The sequence below is a fragment of the Geotrypetes seraphini genome, chromosome 5 (genome assembly GCF_902459505.1).
Source record: "Geotrypetes seraphini chromosome 5, aGeoSer1.1, whole genome shotgun sequence".
Taxonomy (NCBI): domain Eukaryota; kingdom Metazoa; phylum Chordata; class Amphibia; order Gymnophiona; family Dermophiidae; genus Geotrypetes; species Geotrypetes seraphini.
The window spans coordinates 54,583,705-54,600,741 of NC_047088.1; the positions used below are offsets into that span (position 1 = coordinate 54,583,705).

Sequence of the window (17,037 nt, forward strand, 5' to 3'; positions counted from 1 at the left end):
ATGCGGCTGTGGGTGGCATACAGTCTGCGCCTGAGTGTCTTTCCTGGCCGTCTCAACTAGGCCCAGTTACCATGGAAAATCTGGGTCATTTTGCCTTACGACTATGCTCTTGAGCGCACAGCTCTAACTTAAAAAAAATATATACAGTATATACCAAGGCATTTCAGAGTTTGTCATAGCTAAAGCTTCTTAGGTCTACCAAGTCGTCCTTGGTATCAGCTTACACTAAGGCGTAGAAGACCTTTAGATCGCCGGAATGACCAAGAACAAGTGGACCTTATTCAACTCCGGTGTCGCAGGTCTGGATAAAGGACTCATGGTGGCATCTCTGCAGATCCCGGTGGCCGGTCTCTCCGATTCTAGATCCAAGGATTGGCAGTTCTCTTTGGAGTTGCATCCGGCTGTTGCTGGGTTTTTGCGAATATATCATCGGGTCTGGCTGCCCGTTAAGAATCTATTCCCAGTCTGGGACCTTAATGTAGTGCGGTCTGCCTTTGCCAGGCATCCTTTTGATCCACTGAGAGATGCTTCTCTCCGGGATATAACTCTCCAATCTGTTTTTTCTGATCGCTTTCTCTTGGGACCGTAGAATTTCTGGATGGCAGGCGTTGTCATGTCAATACCCTTTTTTCCGAGTTCCTAAGAGTGGACGGTTCTTTCTTTCTTTTTGCCGAAGGTGGTTTCGATTTTTCATGTCCATTTGGAAGTGTGTTTCCCGGTTGTTCAGCTGATGGGTTCCAAGCTCGGGATCGTCTGCTACAGTTTTTGGATGAACACAGGATGTACCTACAATATTGGCAAATCTCTCATGAGTTTCGCTTTCTGACCACCTGTTGTGGTGGCTCATTTGATTTGGCAGGGTTCTCCCGCTTCTAAGGCTGATCTCTAGATGGATCCGTAGAGCCATTTAGTCAACTTACATTCTTGCGGAGCCACTATCCCCTATTTATGTCTAGGTGCTTTCTGACAGGTGCTTTCTGACAGCTTCTTCATGGATGTAAGCTGGATCTGTTTCTCATGAGGAGATTTGCAGGGCAGCGACGTGGTCTTCTTTTCACACATTTGCCAATCAGAGTTGATATTGCTGCCAGACTGGTCTCTGCCATTTGGGTCTTCGGTCTTTTGGGCTGGCGCAGCTAGCCCACTCTAGCTTTCTTGGGGGACTGCTTTTGTATGTCCCTATGGTCTAGAATGTCTCACCTATTGCACTGGAAAAGGAGATTATGTACTTACCCTGGTTAGACCTTTTCCAGTATATAGGTGAGATTTTCTAGATACCTGCCCTGTCCTTGCTGTCTGTGCCTGTTTCAGATTCAGATTTCAGTCTCCTTCTGCTTATTCAATCTCTTTCTTGGAGACTGGTCAACCCTTTGGGGTTAATAAGAGTTTTGGGGAGTAGTTCTGAATTCCTTTGACACCTCTGTTGGAGGTTAATGGTACTGTTTAGTTGTTTGAGCAGAACAATAGTTTAGCCTGTTGTTACAGGTACTTCTACTTCACAGATGTGTGTCTCTATGCTTGGCTACTGATTGCTAGAGGGTACTAAAATAGCCTGTGGAAGTACTCTAGAGCAGTGGTTCCCAACCTGTCCTTGAGGACCACCAGGCCAGTTGGGTTTTCAGGATAGCCCTAATGAATATGCATGGAGCAGATTTGCATGCCTGGCACCTCCATTATATACAGATCTCTCTCATGCATATTCATTAAGGCTATCCTGAAAACCCAACTGGCCTGGTAGAGCTCCAGGAGAGGGTTGCGAACATAGAGGCAGAGTGAAAAACCTGTAATGGATTTCTTCTGCAGACCATGCGAGTAGTGGGAAATAACTCTATGGTCTAGAACAGGGGTGTCCAACCTGCGGCCCAGTGAAGTATTTTGTGCGGCCCTGGTTGTGGGCGATGCAGTGTTTTCCTCTGCTGCCCCCGGGTGTTTACCGTCTTGCCGGCTCCCTCCTCTGTTTTGCTACAGTGTTTGTGTAACCCCAGAAAAAGTTTTTGGGCCAATGCGGCCCAGGGAATCCAAATGGTTGGACACCCCTGGTCTAGAATGTCTCACCTATCTACTAGGAAAGATCTTACCAGGATAAGTACATAATCTCCTTTTAATAATTTGTGTCTTCATAATTATTTATGTAAACTGCTGTGCACTTCATGGAGGTATTGTATTGCATTTTATGCAAGTGCTTTCTCTGTCTCTAATGGGCTCATAATCTATGACTTGCACTTATGCCAGCTCTAGGTAGACCAATATTGGTGTATGCTAATGTTCTATAAGTGCACCTGGGTTCCCAGATGTTGTTATAGAGTAATCTCCTACCACGTGCCCTTGAAGTGCTTAAAAGGAAGCACCTGGTTTAGAATTGCTCTTTAAAAAAAAAAAAAAAGAATGGACTTAACATTAAAATTAAGGATTTAAATATAGCATTGACATAAGGCATTTTTGGAAAGGAAGTCATGTGATCAACTGTGCCATTGTATTCTAAAGCACGATAATTATTACAAATGATGTCACATAGGGTAGAAATCTGTTTGTCCTTGCTTTCTCCCTTTGAAAAGCACTGAAATTATGATGGCTTTCTCTTCCCAAGCATAGGAGAACTATTAATAAATCCTAATTGATTATTAATAAAAAAAAAAAAAAGAATTGCTCTTTAACCCTATTAAATTTTCAGAGAAACCAATTAAGGAGCATAAATTCTTTGAATATTGGGCCTGTTGTTTGTTTTGTTCTATAGTTCTCTTTGTCCATCTTACTTGCTATTTACTAATCATTTCTTACATGTAGGCTGTGCTGAAATAGCAGATGAAGTATACATGGAAGTTATAGTGGGTGAAGAAGAAGCAACATCATTACCTGATACACAGCTTGAAGACTCCAGTGTGAATAAAACTTTTGTTCCAGTGGCCTGGGCTGCTGCTTATGGTAAGTAAATTATTCACAAAATTTCAGTGTATGCTCCTGGAGAATAAAAACGTGTCATATTGGATGAGACCAAAGCCCAGCATTTTGTCTCCCTTGGTGGACCATTAGATCCAAGTACCTAGCAGAATCCCAAAGAGTGGATGCATTCTGTGTTGCTGACACTCAGGGGTACATTGGCTATGAAAACTCTATACCAGTGTTCTTCAACCTTTTGATACCTATGGACCGGCAGAAATGAAATAATTATTTTGTGGGCCGGCGTTTGAAAAACACTGGCTTAATTTGTGGGCCAGACCTCCCCCCCCTCATCTCCGCCCCGCCCCAGAACCCACCCCCAAAATAATACTAATTGTAACATCATTTTCTTTAGCGCTCTCCAGATCGGTATAGATTAATCTTTCAAGCGGGTATATATCTCATCATGACCAGCAGGTGGAGACTGAAACAAAACTGTGGAATAGTACATAAGAGGTATCTTCCCCTATTTCTATCAATCTTCTTTCAATCTCCAGCAGGTGTGAGTGAGCTGTACCCATCTCCCTTGGTAGGGCTGTTGGAATTTGTTTAGGGATTCTAGTCCCTGTTTTTGTGCCGGATTAAGCTTGGGTGGGGCCTGTTTGGCCGTCTGACCTTGGGGGTGTCAAACCTGGCGGGTCTCGTGCTGGGTCCCTCCCCCATTTCCTCCACCTCCACAACATTTTTTTGGAGGTGCCTCAGCAGTAAGCCTTGCCCCCTAAGTCAAGCAAGGCATGCTGCTTTGAGAGTCAGTGGAGTCTGTTCTGTTAAAAAAAAAAAAAAATCCTGAGGTAGTGCCAGTCTGAAGGGTTGCTTTCCCTTTAAATATGCTATAAATTACTGTATTTTTTGACTAACCGGCACTTTTCTTCTAGCTAGGTCGCATATGGACCAATTGAGCACTTCTCAGGGGAAGTGGTGCACAATTTGGTCCAGACGCAAGGCACTCACGTCGGCAGAGGCTGCAGGCATCCAGGTCTCCCCAGCCCTAGTGCCTTGCAAGTCAGCATGGAGCAGTGGGGAAAGCCAGTCTTCCCCCACCGCCCCTGGAGGGATTCCCTCTCATCTGATTTTTGTTAACAGCTGATGCTGGCTTGCCTGCTTTAGCAGCTGGGACAGTTCAGACTTCCCAGCTGCTACAGGCCCTGGAGGGGTTATTTTTGGCGGGAACTTTGCCATTTTAACAGACAGGCCCCCTCCATTTTGTCTGCAACCTCAGAAGATCTTCCCCCTTTTATTGGAAAAACAGGAGCAGGTTTCAGCTGGGTACCCTGCTGTGGCAGGGAGTCCCATGGGACCCCTGGTTTTTTTTCCCCCAGATTTAATGTTTGCTTTGTGCAGAGCCTATTTTCAGGCGGCTGGGGGTCCCACGTACGCTTGGGTCCTCCGCACCCCCTGTGGCTTTGCCTCCTTCTTCTTTGGCGTCCCTCTTTCTCCTCCCTCATCCAAGGGTGGCTTGGGTTGCGGATTGGTGGTCAGAGGAGCATGTTGGCCTGGATGAGGACCTGGACCCTTTTGAGGAATTCCAGGATCCTCTCGAGGAGACTGGCATCGCTGGTAGCTGGGCGTCGGGTTTCCCGCCTTCCGGCACAGAGGTGTCTGTGGTGCACCTTTTTTTCAGAGGGATGAGCTACCAGACCTGATTCAGCAGGTCTCCTCGGTGCTGCGTTTTGAAGAAGCGCCACCAGAGACCCCCGCGTGTGAGGGACCCTCTTCTTAGCGGGATCTGCGCTGTTTCCCACTCTTTTCCTATGCATCAGGGATCTCATACTGGTGCAGTGGAATACGCCAGAGGCGCCGTTTCGGTTGGGGCGCTCCATGGCTCATTTGTATCCAATCCCGGAGGGTGATAGGGCTACATTGAAGCCGCCAGTGGTGGACGTGGTGGTCTCTGCGATTGCTAAGTGGCATACCGTGCCTGTTGAGGGCGGTTCTGCCTTACGTGGCTCTGAGGAGCGTAAGTTGGAGACCATTCTTGAACAGAATTTTGATGTCTCTGCCTTTGGGGTCCAGGCGGCTATTTGTGGGAGGCTTTTGGCTCGCACCATGTTTTGGTGGGCTGAGCATGTCCAGGATTGTGAGTCTGATGACTGGTCCTTGGTGGATCAGGAGGAGGCAAAGTTGAGATGGCTACTCGTTCCTTTCATATGCTCTCTCTGACTTGGTGCGGACGTCTGCTATGGGTTTGGAGTGGCCGCGCGACGTACCTTATGGTTTTGCGCTTAGAACATAAGAACATAAGAAGTTGCCCCCGCTGAGTCAGACCAGAGGTCCATCGCTTGGTCGGAGGTTGCCGCGTCGCAAACTAAGCTTACTAAATTTCCCTTTTGGGGGTCTTTTTTATTTGGAGAGGATTTAGATAAGTTGGTTCAGACTCTGACAGACTCTAAATTGCCCTGCCTGCCGGAGGACCGTGCCTGCTTGGCGTCTCGGGGTGGCACTGCCCACAGGCATCTGCAGGAGTTCTGCAAATACCACCCTGGATGTGGGGCTGCTACTTTCCAGTCTTCGGGGTTTGCCTGGGGTCGTTTTTATCAGCGCATGCAGTCCTTTTGGGGGGCCCATCAGGGGGCTGGGAATCCCTCCGCCGATTCCCCCGCTGCCCTTCCTGCCCAATGACTCTTTGCCGGCGCCCCCTTTGGTTCCGGTGGGTGTCCGGCTGCGCAGGTTTTTCCCCAAGTGGGCTGAGATCACGTCCGATCAGTGTGTCCTGGAGGTGGTGCGGGACTGTTATGCTCTGGAGTTTGCCTGCTCTCTGCCAGATCATTGTCTAGCCTCTTTGTCAGGCAGCATGGAAAACGCAGGCCTTTAGCCAGACCCTTCAATGCTTGCTCGATCTCCAAGCAGTTGTTCCTGTACACCCTCAGGAGTGCGGCACCGACAGGTACTCCATTTACTTTGTGGTGCCCAATAAGGAGAGGACCTTTTGGCCCATCTTAGATTTAATAGGGGTCAACAGGGCTCTCCATATTCCCTCTTTCCACATGGAAACACTGCGGTCTGTCATTCTGGCGGTTCAGCAGGGGAATTTCTTGCTTTTCTCGATCTGGCGAAGGCCTACTTGCATGTTCCAATTCGGACCTCCCATCAGCGCTTCCTTCGCTTTGCGATCTTGAGTCAGTGCTATCAGTTTTGTGCGCTTCCTTTTGGCTTGTCCATGGCTCACCGGACGTTCACCAAGGTTATGGTGGTCATCGCAGCGGCCTTGAGAACAGAGGGCATTCTGATGCTTCCCTACCTGGACGACTGGTTGATTCGGGCGAAGTCATTGCAGAAGAGCACCTGGGTTACAGCTCGGGTGGTGGAGTTCCTGCAGTCACTGGGATGGGTGGTCAACCTTTCTAAGAGTTGGTTGGTCCCATCTCAGCGTCTGGAGTACCATGGGTTCTGTTCGACACCTCCTTGGGGAAGGTCTTCCTTCCAGAGGCCCAGGTAAGCAAATTGCATTCTCAGATTCACCTGCTTATGGTGTCCCGGGGTCCTCGGGTGCAGGATTTCCTCCAAGTCTTGGGGGTCGATGGCGGCTTCCCTAGACATAGTAAGGAGGGTGCGGGCCCACACGTGTCCTCTTCAGTATGCTTTGCTTCGGAGGTGGTCGCCCCAAAGTCACAATTTGAAGCTCCCTGTTCCTCTGAGAGGTTTGGCGCGCTGCAGTTTTCGTTGGTGACTCCAGACCTCTCATTTGGTTCAAGGGATGAGTCTGGGTCACCCACAGTGGACGATGCTTCTCACCGGAGATGCCAGTCTCCTCGGTTGGGGAGCTCAGTGTCTAGGTCACTCAGCTCAGGGCACCTGGTCCGCAGAGGAGGCATCCTGGTCGCTCAGTGTGCTGGAGACCAGAACCGTCCATATGGCGCTGTTAGCCTTCCACTCCTTGTCGGGCAAGTCAGTCAGAGTTCTGTCAGACAGTGCCACGGGGGTGGCCTATATCACTCATTAGGGGGGCACTGAGAGCACTCAGGTAGCGCAGGAGGTAGCTCTTCTCATGGTCTGGGCAGAGTCCCACCATCAGGACATCTCGGCCTCCCACATAGTCGGAGTGGAGAATGTGCAGGCGGCCTTTCCATAGTTGTCCCATGCTAGATCCCGGAGAGTGGTGTCTAAGCCATGTGGCCTTTCAGTTGATAGTGCAGGCTTGGGGTCAGCCCCTGATGGACCTGATGGCCATGAGTGTCAACGCCAAAACACCCTGCTTCTTCAGTCATCATAGAGGGGGTCAGGCTAAGGACCTGGATGCTCTGGTTCAGTCATGGCCAATGGAGGGGCTGTTGTTTGTGTTCCCACTGTGGCCATTAGTGGGCAGAGTTCTTCTCCACATTGTTCGTCACCCGGGCCTAGTGGTTCTGGTGGCTCCGGTTTGGCCCTGCCATCCGTTGTATGAGGATCTGGTGCGGCTTCTGGTGTTGGATCCTCTTCCTCTGCCTCTTTTACTTGATCTGCTGACTCAGGGCCCTATTCCCATGTTCCCGGGTCCCTTTTGTCTTATGGCTTGGGAGCCGCCTAAGTAAGAAGGGGTATTCAAATAAAGTGATCTCCACCCTCTTGGGGTCCCGGAGACTTTCCACATCTCGGTCTTATGTGCGGGTTTGGCGCATCTTTGAGGATTAGTGTGTGACGTGTGGAGTGGTCTCTTCGCGCTTCCCTGCCTACCATCTTTGAATTCTTGCAGCATGGCCTGGACAGGGGCCTGGCTTGGTCTTCTCTCTGGGTTCAGCTGGCAGCCTTGTTGGCCTTTCATAGGTTGTTACGAGATCAGTGGCTGACTGCCATGCCTGATGTCATTCGCTTCTTGTGGGCGGTCCACTTGCTCAAGCCTCCCATGTGGCCGTTGATTCCCTCTTGGGATTTGAATCTGGTCTTGTCTGGGCTGGTGCGCCCTCCTTTTGAGCCTTTGGGCGCCTGCTCGTTGAAGGATCTTACTCTTAAGGCGGTCTTGGTGGCTATTACTTCTGCTAGATGTTTTTCAGAGCTGCAGGCTCTCTCTTGTAGGTCTCCCTTCTTGAAGTTTCTAGGGAGCGGATAGTGTTGAGGCCTGTTCCTTTTTGCCAAAGGTGGTTTCTCTTATTCATGTCAATCTGGCAGTGCTCCTCCTGGTGTTGGGTGGTCGGGAGGGATCTTCTGATCAGAAGAAGTTGTGCAAGCTAGATGTCTGTGATTTTCGCTAGATTTTCGCACTTATGTGCAGAGGACCCAGGAGTTCAGGAAATCAGATCATCTCTTTGTCCTTCTTGCGCGTCCTTGTACGGGGGATGGCACTTCCAAGGCTACCTTTGCGCATTGGATCAAAGAGACTATTGCGTCCACATATCTTCTTCAGAAAAAGCCTGTTCAGGAATTTCTCAAGGCTCATTCCACTCGGGGTCAGGCGGCCTCTTGGGCTGAGTCTTCGCTAGTGCCTCCGGTGTACATTTGTCAGGCTGTTGTTTGGTCTTCTTTGTATTTCTTTGTCAGACACTACCATGTGGACGTTCAGGCCCGTCAGGATGCAGTGTTCGGTGAGCATGTTCTGGTATCGGCCTTTCAGTCGTCCCACCCATGAAGGGGACTATTTTGGTATGACCCGCTTGTAAGATTAACCTATATCAGTCTGGAGAGTGCTAAAGAAGGAGAAATTAGGTTCTTACCTGCTAATTTACTTTCTTTTAGCTTCTCCAGACCAGTGTAGGTCCCCACCTTGCCTGTTGTTGTATTGTTCTTGTGGCTATTGCGCGTGCACTTTTTGTTTTTTCTGCGGGTTCTAGTATTTTTCTAAGGCCGTGGAGAATTGAAGAACAGTGGCTGTGGCTCAGCTGGCGAGCTGTGGGGACCTTTTCCTTCTGGGATCTCTCCTCTGCATTTTCCAACAGCATTTGGGTATGTTAGTTATTGCTCTTGTTCAGAGTATTGTTTATTTCTGTTTCAAGTTCTTAGTTCTGCTTGGCAGACTGATAAGAATAGGGGAAGGTACCTCTTATGCACTATTCCACAGTTTTGTTTCAGTCTCCACCTGCTGGTCATGATGAGATATATGCCCGCATGAAAGATTAGCCTATACCGGTCTGGAGAAGCTGAAAGAAAGTAAATTAGCATTCTCCTTTTCCATTCATTGTTCACACACACACACGTTAACCACAAAATTAAACTACACAAAGCACACTATATGCTTCTCAACATTCATTCCTACCAAAAAACAGATAACTCCATGCAAATACAGGACCAAAAACTAAAAGTACCGTATATACTCGAATATAAAATGGGATTTTGGGGCAAAAAAATTGGGCCAAAAATGGGTGGCCTGGTTTATATTCGAGTCACCACCTCTACCCCTTTCCAAAATTATTGCAGGCCACCGCCAGGCTCTGCAGTCTGCCACCCTCCCTGTCCTAGCCTCAGGCACATACCTCTACTGATGATCGTCGGTGGAGGTGCAGCGGGCATGAGCAAACTTTCCAAGTTCCTGCCCCGCTGTTAACTGGCTGCCTGTGAGCGTCTTCAGCCGCTGAGAAGAAGCACGAGAAGCGCGCAATTTTGCGCTGCTGCTCAATGCTGAGCGGCTTCCTTAATGGTTCCCACAAATTCTCGCTGGATGCAGTGCCTGACAGGGGAGGGAGGGAGGGAAGGGTGCTGGGTGCTGTTCCTGGCAGAAAGGGAGCTGGGTTCAGAGCCTGACAGGGCAGGGCTCTTGAATATTAAATTGCCCGACTTATATTCGAGTCAACAATTTTTTTAAATTTTTTTTTTTTTTCCCTCCTTTTGGGGGGAAGGGGGGGCTCGACTTATATTCGAGTATATACGGTACTAATATATACAAACAAAACCCTAAGATTCAAGACTCTGAATGCAGTACAACCCCAGAGAAAAAGAAACAAATGCATTTCTTCCTGAACAGTGCAAAATACAGACAGCAGATGTAAATTCTCAAAATTGACACAATTCAATCACTAAAGTTAAAACTAAAGTCATTCCCCCTACCTTTGTTGTCTTCCTCCCTCCATGCTGTGCCTTACCTTCTGCCCTGCTCCCGCCTGGCCATTTTATGCCGCCCCCGGTGTTATCTTCGGGCTGGCTCCCTCTTCCTCAGTGCTGCAGTTTACAAAGCTGCGAGCAGCGGCTCCTCGTGTGTCCTGCGCCTCATCTGGAAGCCTTTCCTCTGACGTTGCGACATCAGAGAGAAGGATTCCGGTTCAGGCGCAGGACGCGCGTAGGAGCCACTGCCCGCAGCTTCGTGCACTGCAGCATTGAGGAAGAGGGAGCCATCCCGAAGATAACGCCACATCGATTGCACCGTGGACCGGCGGCTGAAGAACACTGTCTCAGGCCCAATGCACGTGCCGGCCCTGTAGACCAGCAGGAAATTTCTGCAGACCAACACTGGTCCGCGGACCGGCAGTTGAAGAACACTGCTTTATATCACATTTCAAAATGTTCTTGTTTTATAGCTGTGAAATAAAATGTAGTAAAACAATGTTTCATTGCAATTGGAATGGCATGCTGAACCTTAGGGTACTCTGTCCATTCTCACAAGTATACTACAGAAAGATGTCAGTCACAGCTTTTGAAACCTTCTCTTTCCAGGAGTCTCCTTCCCCCTTCAGTTTCTCCTTATGTAGGCAAGCATGAAAGGTGACCTCTGATCTGCTCGGTTGTTATCTTTTTTTTTTTTTTTATTTGGTGATAATTTTGCTTTTTTTTCTCTCTTTTTGCGGTCTTTTTCATGAAATTAGAGATTCCTTTTGATAAGGGTCTCTACTCTGCCTGCGTGGAGAAGAGCAGATTTTAAATCTGCAGCTGGCAGGTGTATCCTTTGAACCTGTTTCAGCCAGCCTGGTGAAGATTAGTAGAGTTCAGGGTCCGTTCCCCTGGTGTTGCTCACCCCTTTGACTTGGTCAAGTACTGGTGCTGCTGTTTAGATGCTAATAGCGTTCCTTCAGGGCACTCACTGTACAAACTGCATTTCGTGTCCCCCTCTTTTTTGTGAGAGGTCTGGGCAGGTTGAGGGTCGGTCCACGGAGGTCCGACCAGCAGCCCAAAGATCCCAGTGAAGTGATTGAGTGACTGGAAGCAGAGGGCCTTTCATAGAACAACTACATCTGAGAGGAGCTTAAGTAGGCAGCAGCAGCAACAACACCATTTCCCCAGCACATGGTCTGTGAGTAAGACTGTGACAGCCTGTGAAAAAAAAAAATCCGGGGGGGGGGGGATGGTTCTTCAAAAGCTGTTTTTAACTGATTCTACAGCTAAGATCTTAGTCCCCCTTCCCTAAAATCCTGTTTTTTGAGGATTTTGATCAGCCCTGAAGTAATTTTAAGCTGGTTTTTAGCACTAAAATTCACAAGCTGCGGCCATCTTAGATTTTCCCAAATTTTTTTCCCAAGTTCTCAAGCGTCTCCAAAACACCTCGTTTTTCTTTCATAGTGCCAAGGATAGTGTCCTCTGACTCAGATTCCTCTATATCATGCCTTGTTTGTGAAGGATGGGTGGCGGAAGAGCGCCCTTGTGCCACATATTGTGTTGAGGAAGGCGGGAACTTCAAGTTTATATCCCATGCGGCCTCTGGGAAGTGGCATACAGCTTTAGAACATGTTAGGGGAGTGAAAATTACTCCAGGAGCCCCGGAACAGTGGCATGGTGAACCAAATTTGTACAGACGCTCCGCAGCCAAAGTGGAAGGTGTCTCCTCCCCTCTAAAGAGGAAGGAGAGTTGCCTACTAAGGTCTTTACCCCAGAGTTCATTAATCTGCTCTGGCAGGCATATGCACACAGCCAAAATACACAATTTAGGTCCGCTGAAGAGCGACCCTCAGTGCACGTCTCTAAGAATCCTCAGAGCACTTCTTTGGGAGCAGAGCTTCTCCCTGACTCTGATTGTTAGTTGGGATTCAGGGGACGAAAGTTAAGTCTTGATACCATTACTGTATCAAAGTGAGGCCTCCCTGTTGCGAGATTTGGCCTCCTATATTGAGGATCAGGATGAATTCTTAACTGCGGACCCAGAAGAGGATACCTAAATATGGCAGGTTTTTAAGTCTTCGGCCCTGCCAGACATTATTAATGAGTCTCTTCATGATCCGCCTCAGCCCCAGTTATCTTGGTATTCTCTTTTGAGCGGGGTCTGAGCTCAGCCCATGTTCTTTCTGTGGCACCCAGGCATGACACTCATAGTTACAGAGCTCTGGGAGGTCCTGAAAGACTCTTTTAAAGAGCCGAAAGCCATGACTAGGCTATATCCTCTGGATCAAGGGTTCCAGCAAATATTTGTTATGCCAAAGGTAGTCTCCCTGGTGGCATAGATGACAAAACGCACGTTCTTACCCAATGAGAGAGGAGTCGTGCTGAAAGATACATAGGACTACAGAGTGGATATTGTCCTCAAGAGGTAGTTTTGAGGCCTTAGCCCTGAGAGTTAGACAGCGTCAGCTGCTACTTTCATAGCATGCGTCTCCCATTCATGGCTGCAAACCCTGGACATGACACCGGCTGAGGCTTTACCTCAACTCGTTCTGGTAGGGGTGGACTATGGCCGACGCACTTTATGATATAATTAGAGTCCTCGTGAGAGTCTCTTCGTACTCCATTTCCGCCTGACGCATGCTGTGGATCAGACAGTGGGCAGGCAATTCAACCTCCAAGACTATGTTTAGCAGGCTCCCCGTCATGGGACAGATGCATTTTGGCAAGAAGCTGCAATGATGCCAGACCTCCAACCTCTTCAGAAAATTGAGGATCAGCTCTCTGACTTTCTGGAGGCCTGGGAATGCATAATGACAGATCTTTGGGTCTTGGATATTGTTAGAGAAGGTTACAAAATAGAGTATGCATACCCTGTGTCCAACTGGTTCGTGGGTTCTCCGTCGGACCGACTGGATTGAGCAATCCAAGTCCAGGTAATGTTAAACAGATTGCTGGATATTTAATCCATAGAACCAGTTCCAGAAGAATAGTCAGACTCGGGCAGATAATCGTTATACTTGTCATACCCAAGAAAGATTGATCTCAAAACATGTCAATGCAGTCCTGAGGGTTCTGCTTTTCTGAATGGAGGCGGTGAGATCTATCATAGCAGCGATTCAGCCGGTCGAGAGTTTCTGGCCGCCCTGGATTTGACAGAGGCTTATCTCCACGTTCCAGTTTTTCAAGCACACAAAGTTACTGAGATTTTTATGTGTTGGAGAATCACAGTCAATTCTCAGCGCTACATTTGGGCTAGCAATGGCACCCCAGATGGTAGTGGTAGCAGCTCATCTCTGCAGGGCAGGCTGACTGGTTTATCAGAGCTTCCGCTCGAAGAGGGAGAAAGAGCGGTGGCCACAGTTGTTCAACCTACAGGCAGTGCTGGAAGGCAAAGCCATAAAAGTGTTCTCAGACAAAGCCACAGCAGTGGCCTATATCAATCAGAGGGTGGCACCAGAAGCATATTGCCCCAACTAGTGGAAAAACTACTGTTAGCTTGGGCATAAAAGCACCGGCTGGCCATCACGGTAGCCAGAGTGGACAAAGTGCAAGCGCATTACATCAGCAAACAAACATTGGATCCAGGAGCGTGGTCGTTGGTCTATGGGTGTTCTAAGACATTGTTAGATATTAGGGGCATCCGACTTTCGATCTGATGGCAACAGTACACAACAAGAAAGTGCCTCGGTTTTTCAGCTGAAGATACGGAACTGCAGGGCTAGATGCCCTGGCACAACCATGGTTGCAGTTTGGACTGTGATATGTGTTTCATCCTTGGCCCCTGATGGGCTGGGTGGGGACTGTGAAAGATTAGGTTCTTACCTTGATAATCTTCTTTCTGTTAATCTACTACAGATTCCATAAGGCCCACCCTCTATCTATTCTATATGCGTGCTTATGCTAGGACAAGCAGGCAGCATATTCTCACATATGGGTGACGTTATCCACAGAGCCTGACACGAACAGTTTGACAAGTGAACTGTCACTTTAAGTTTGAAAAACTGCGACTGCCTGCACTGCGCATGCACGAGTGCCTTCCTGCCCGCAGAGGTGCAAGGTACCTCAGTAGTTCGTTTTCTGCGGAGCGAAGAAGTTAGTTTCAGCTGAACTCCGTTCAGCTTTTTCCTTATCTTTCCGCTTCGTGGTTTTTTTTTTTTTCTAGTTATCGCTTTTGTTTTTCATTTACTTTCATTTAGGCAGAGTTTTTTCTGAATTTCTTCAATATTTTCCGTTGAGGTTCTTTCCCGTCTTCTTGGTGGGGGGGTGGGCTTACAGTGTTTTCGTTTTGTTATCAACTTTTCTTAAGGTTGGTAGCTTTTTGTTTTTTTATTTTCCATTCACTCTTTCGTTTTCCTCTGAAGCAGTTTTTCCAGTGCGTTCATGGATGCTGCCTAGTCGAGGAAGCCTGCTAAGAAGTCTTTCGCTTCCCAATCAACGTTAGAGGTCTCTACAACATCGAGTCAGTTGATGCAGACCAAGCAACGATGCCACCGGTGCCTTCGTTTTGCAAAAGACTCAGTGAGTTTTTCCAGAGGGAGCTTGGTCATGTGTTTAAGTTTCTGCCGATGTCATAACCCACTCTCTTGGTACCGGCCTAGCTTGAGCATAATGTTATAAAGCCTGAAGGTACCACTGCCAGCTGTACAGTAGAGCATTGATCCCTGTGGGGCATCATCGCTCCTTGACAACGTTCACATCCAGTGATCATTCGTTGCATCGTTGTTCCAGATCATCTCATTGATGTTCACCTTTGAGACATCGGACATCCTCTTCAAGGCATTGAAGTTCTTCTTCAAGGTATTCTTGTCGCTCCCAAGCATCAAAGTGCAAATGAGATATGAATGAATCCTCGTCTTCAAGAGATTGGTTCCAACGACATGGGAAGACTCCTCAAGGACACCGTTCTCGAAGTTCTCCATCTCCAAACCTTCCTTATAATACAGATTTATGTTCTCTTTCAGACTGTTCACCTATTTTGTCTGATCCTGAGTCATGTAGCCTTTCTTCACAACAGTCTCCACAGATATCGCCTCTTAGAAGAAAATCTCCTTCAGAAAGGCTTTCTTTTACAAGTTATATAAGGCAGTTAGGCAAAGCTCTACCTGTTAAACTGGAAGCTGAAACTGCCCATAGTGCGTAGTATCTGGAGGCCTTGGATTATGATGAACCAAAAACTGACAAATGATGAGAGTGGTGAAGAAGAGCCTACAACAAAAAAATGAAACTGAGTTAAGTTAGAAGTCATCTTGATGATTTTGTTTCGTTTATCGACTCGTCATCGGACCCTGAGTTGCAGCAATATTATTCTCATTTCCACAATTTTAGAGAAATTATAATTAATAAACAATTTCCAAAAGGCAAGTGATGTTAGAAACATTTTTTCAGCCAATACGAGAAAAAATGCCTCAGCCCGACTTATCGTCAATTGCAATACAGTAAATTAGTTTTTCTTATGATTTGTTTATAAATAAATTTTACTTTTACAATATGTATTTGCTTTATTATTTTGATTTATTACAGTATTTTACTTTCTTAACTCACTGTAAACAAAAAATGCACTTATGTCTCAGTAATTTTCAGGACATTCAGATTTTTTTCTGGACAATCGTGTTTAACGGACACCCTTCTCCCCCCTCCCCCTGAGCAATCCGTTAAATTGAGGGTTTACTGTAGTCCCATTTAATTGAGTGTCCCCTGGTTTTTTGTCTTGAAGTATTTTTATTAGGCAGTTACTGGTAAATCAAAACTTTTAATGCTTTTATATTTAATGTATTTATTGAAATATATTTTTACTAGTCATATAGCCCGTTACATTAAAGGGTGCTAGAATATATGTGTGTGTCTGTCTTTATTTCTTTCTCTCCTTAGCCGCTTTCTGTATTTCTGTCTTTCTTTCTTTCTGTCTTTCTTTTTCCTTGGCTGTCCACCACCACCCCTTGCCTGCTCCCCCTGTCCATTCTCCCTTCCTTTTACCTCCCCTGTGTCCACCACCACCCCTTCACTGCTCCCCTTATCAAGCAGCAGCCATTCTCCCTTTGTTTTATCTCCCCCCTGTCCATCATCACCTCTTTCCTGCTCCCCCTGTCCAGCAGTAGGCCTCCCTTCCTTTTTCTTTCTCTGCTGTCTATCTTCAGCGACTCCTTGTGCTCTGCTGTGTCAAAAGGCTGCTTTCAACCCCAGTACCGTGCTCTACAGGAACATGCTTGCGTATTTCACTAGGACAGGCAGAAGGTAAACAACAGATCAATAATATTGCCTGAAACTGGATGCAATGCAGTTGCCAGGGAGAAAACGTTAACTCCCACCCTCATTCTTCACATACCACTCAAATACCTTTAAACACCCACAAAGCCCCCATCCTAAAAATGTTAATTACCTCCTTTCGCGTCTGCCCTCCGCCGACAGCCGCCTGAAGCCGCCGCGGCCTGCAGGCGCCGATAGCCGCCGTGCGCGCCTGAAGCCGACAGTCGCCTCGCCTCGAAGCCCTCCTCCCGGCAGCCGCCGCCAGCAATGCTCCGCGAAGCCCTCCTCCTGGCAGCCGCCACTCCGCACCGCCTTTCATGCGCCTTAGCGCGCATGTGCACTCTGCTGACCACAGCCCGACAGATCAGGGATCAGGGAACATGGGGTAAGAGTGTGCATGCGCGCTTAGCATTTTATTATATAGGGTGTTGATGTTTTCATATATCCAGAGAAATAGGAGTGTCTTTTGCTGTGTGAAAATAATTGATAGTGCTTTTCCTTAATGTTTTTGTTTTGTATTTTAACATAAAAAATGTTGAGACTCCTTGTTTCCCTTAGTTGTCCATTAACTCTATGGCTTAATCAATGCCGTATGGGTGGACTGGAGAGGTAATATGTTTTTTATTTGTTGTCTTTTTTGTCTGTTTTGTTATCTCTTTGATGGCAAAAATGATTGGGAGGACCTGATGTGTCGTTTTCTTCCCTAGGAGAGGAAAGAGGACTTCCCAGGAAGTATGGAGAATGGCAGGAACCTGGTAAGAATATTAATAAATCCTTTAGTATTCATGTGCTTGAAACTTCTTCAGTCCATTGTGTGTTGCATGTTTCTTGAAAAATTCTGTTCCCTTTATGAAAGATTTATTGGAACTGGCTTAGGGCTCTTTGAAGGCAAATAGGTTTATTATGTCACACAATTGTGTCATGGGT

General features: G+C 47.4%; 1 protein-coding gene across 5 annotated transcripts in view; it reads left to right on the forward strand.

The window, feature by feature from the left end:
• ZNF711 (zinc finger protein 711) overlaps nucleotides 1-17,037 on the forward strand; it is a 142,008-nt gene that overhangs the window by 102,813 nt on the left and 22,158 nt on the right. For all 5 annotated transcript variants that reach the window (XM_033945406.1, XM_033945410.1, XM_033945407.1 and 2 more), the window contains exons 7-8: nucleotides 2,785-2,922; nucleotides 16,818-16,865. In XM_033945406.1, coding sequence (XP_033801297.1) covers nucleotides 2,785-2,922; nucleotides 16,818-16,865 — 186 coding nt within the window. The remainder of the gene's footprint in view (nucleotides 1-2,784; nucleotides 2,923-16,817; nucleotides 16,866-17,037) is intronic.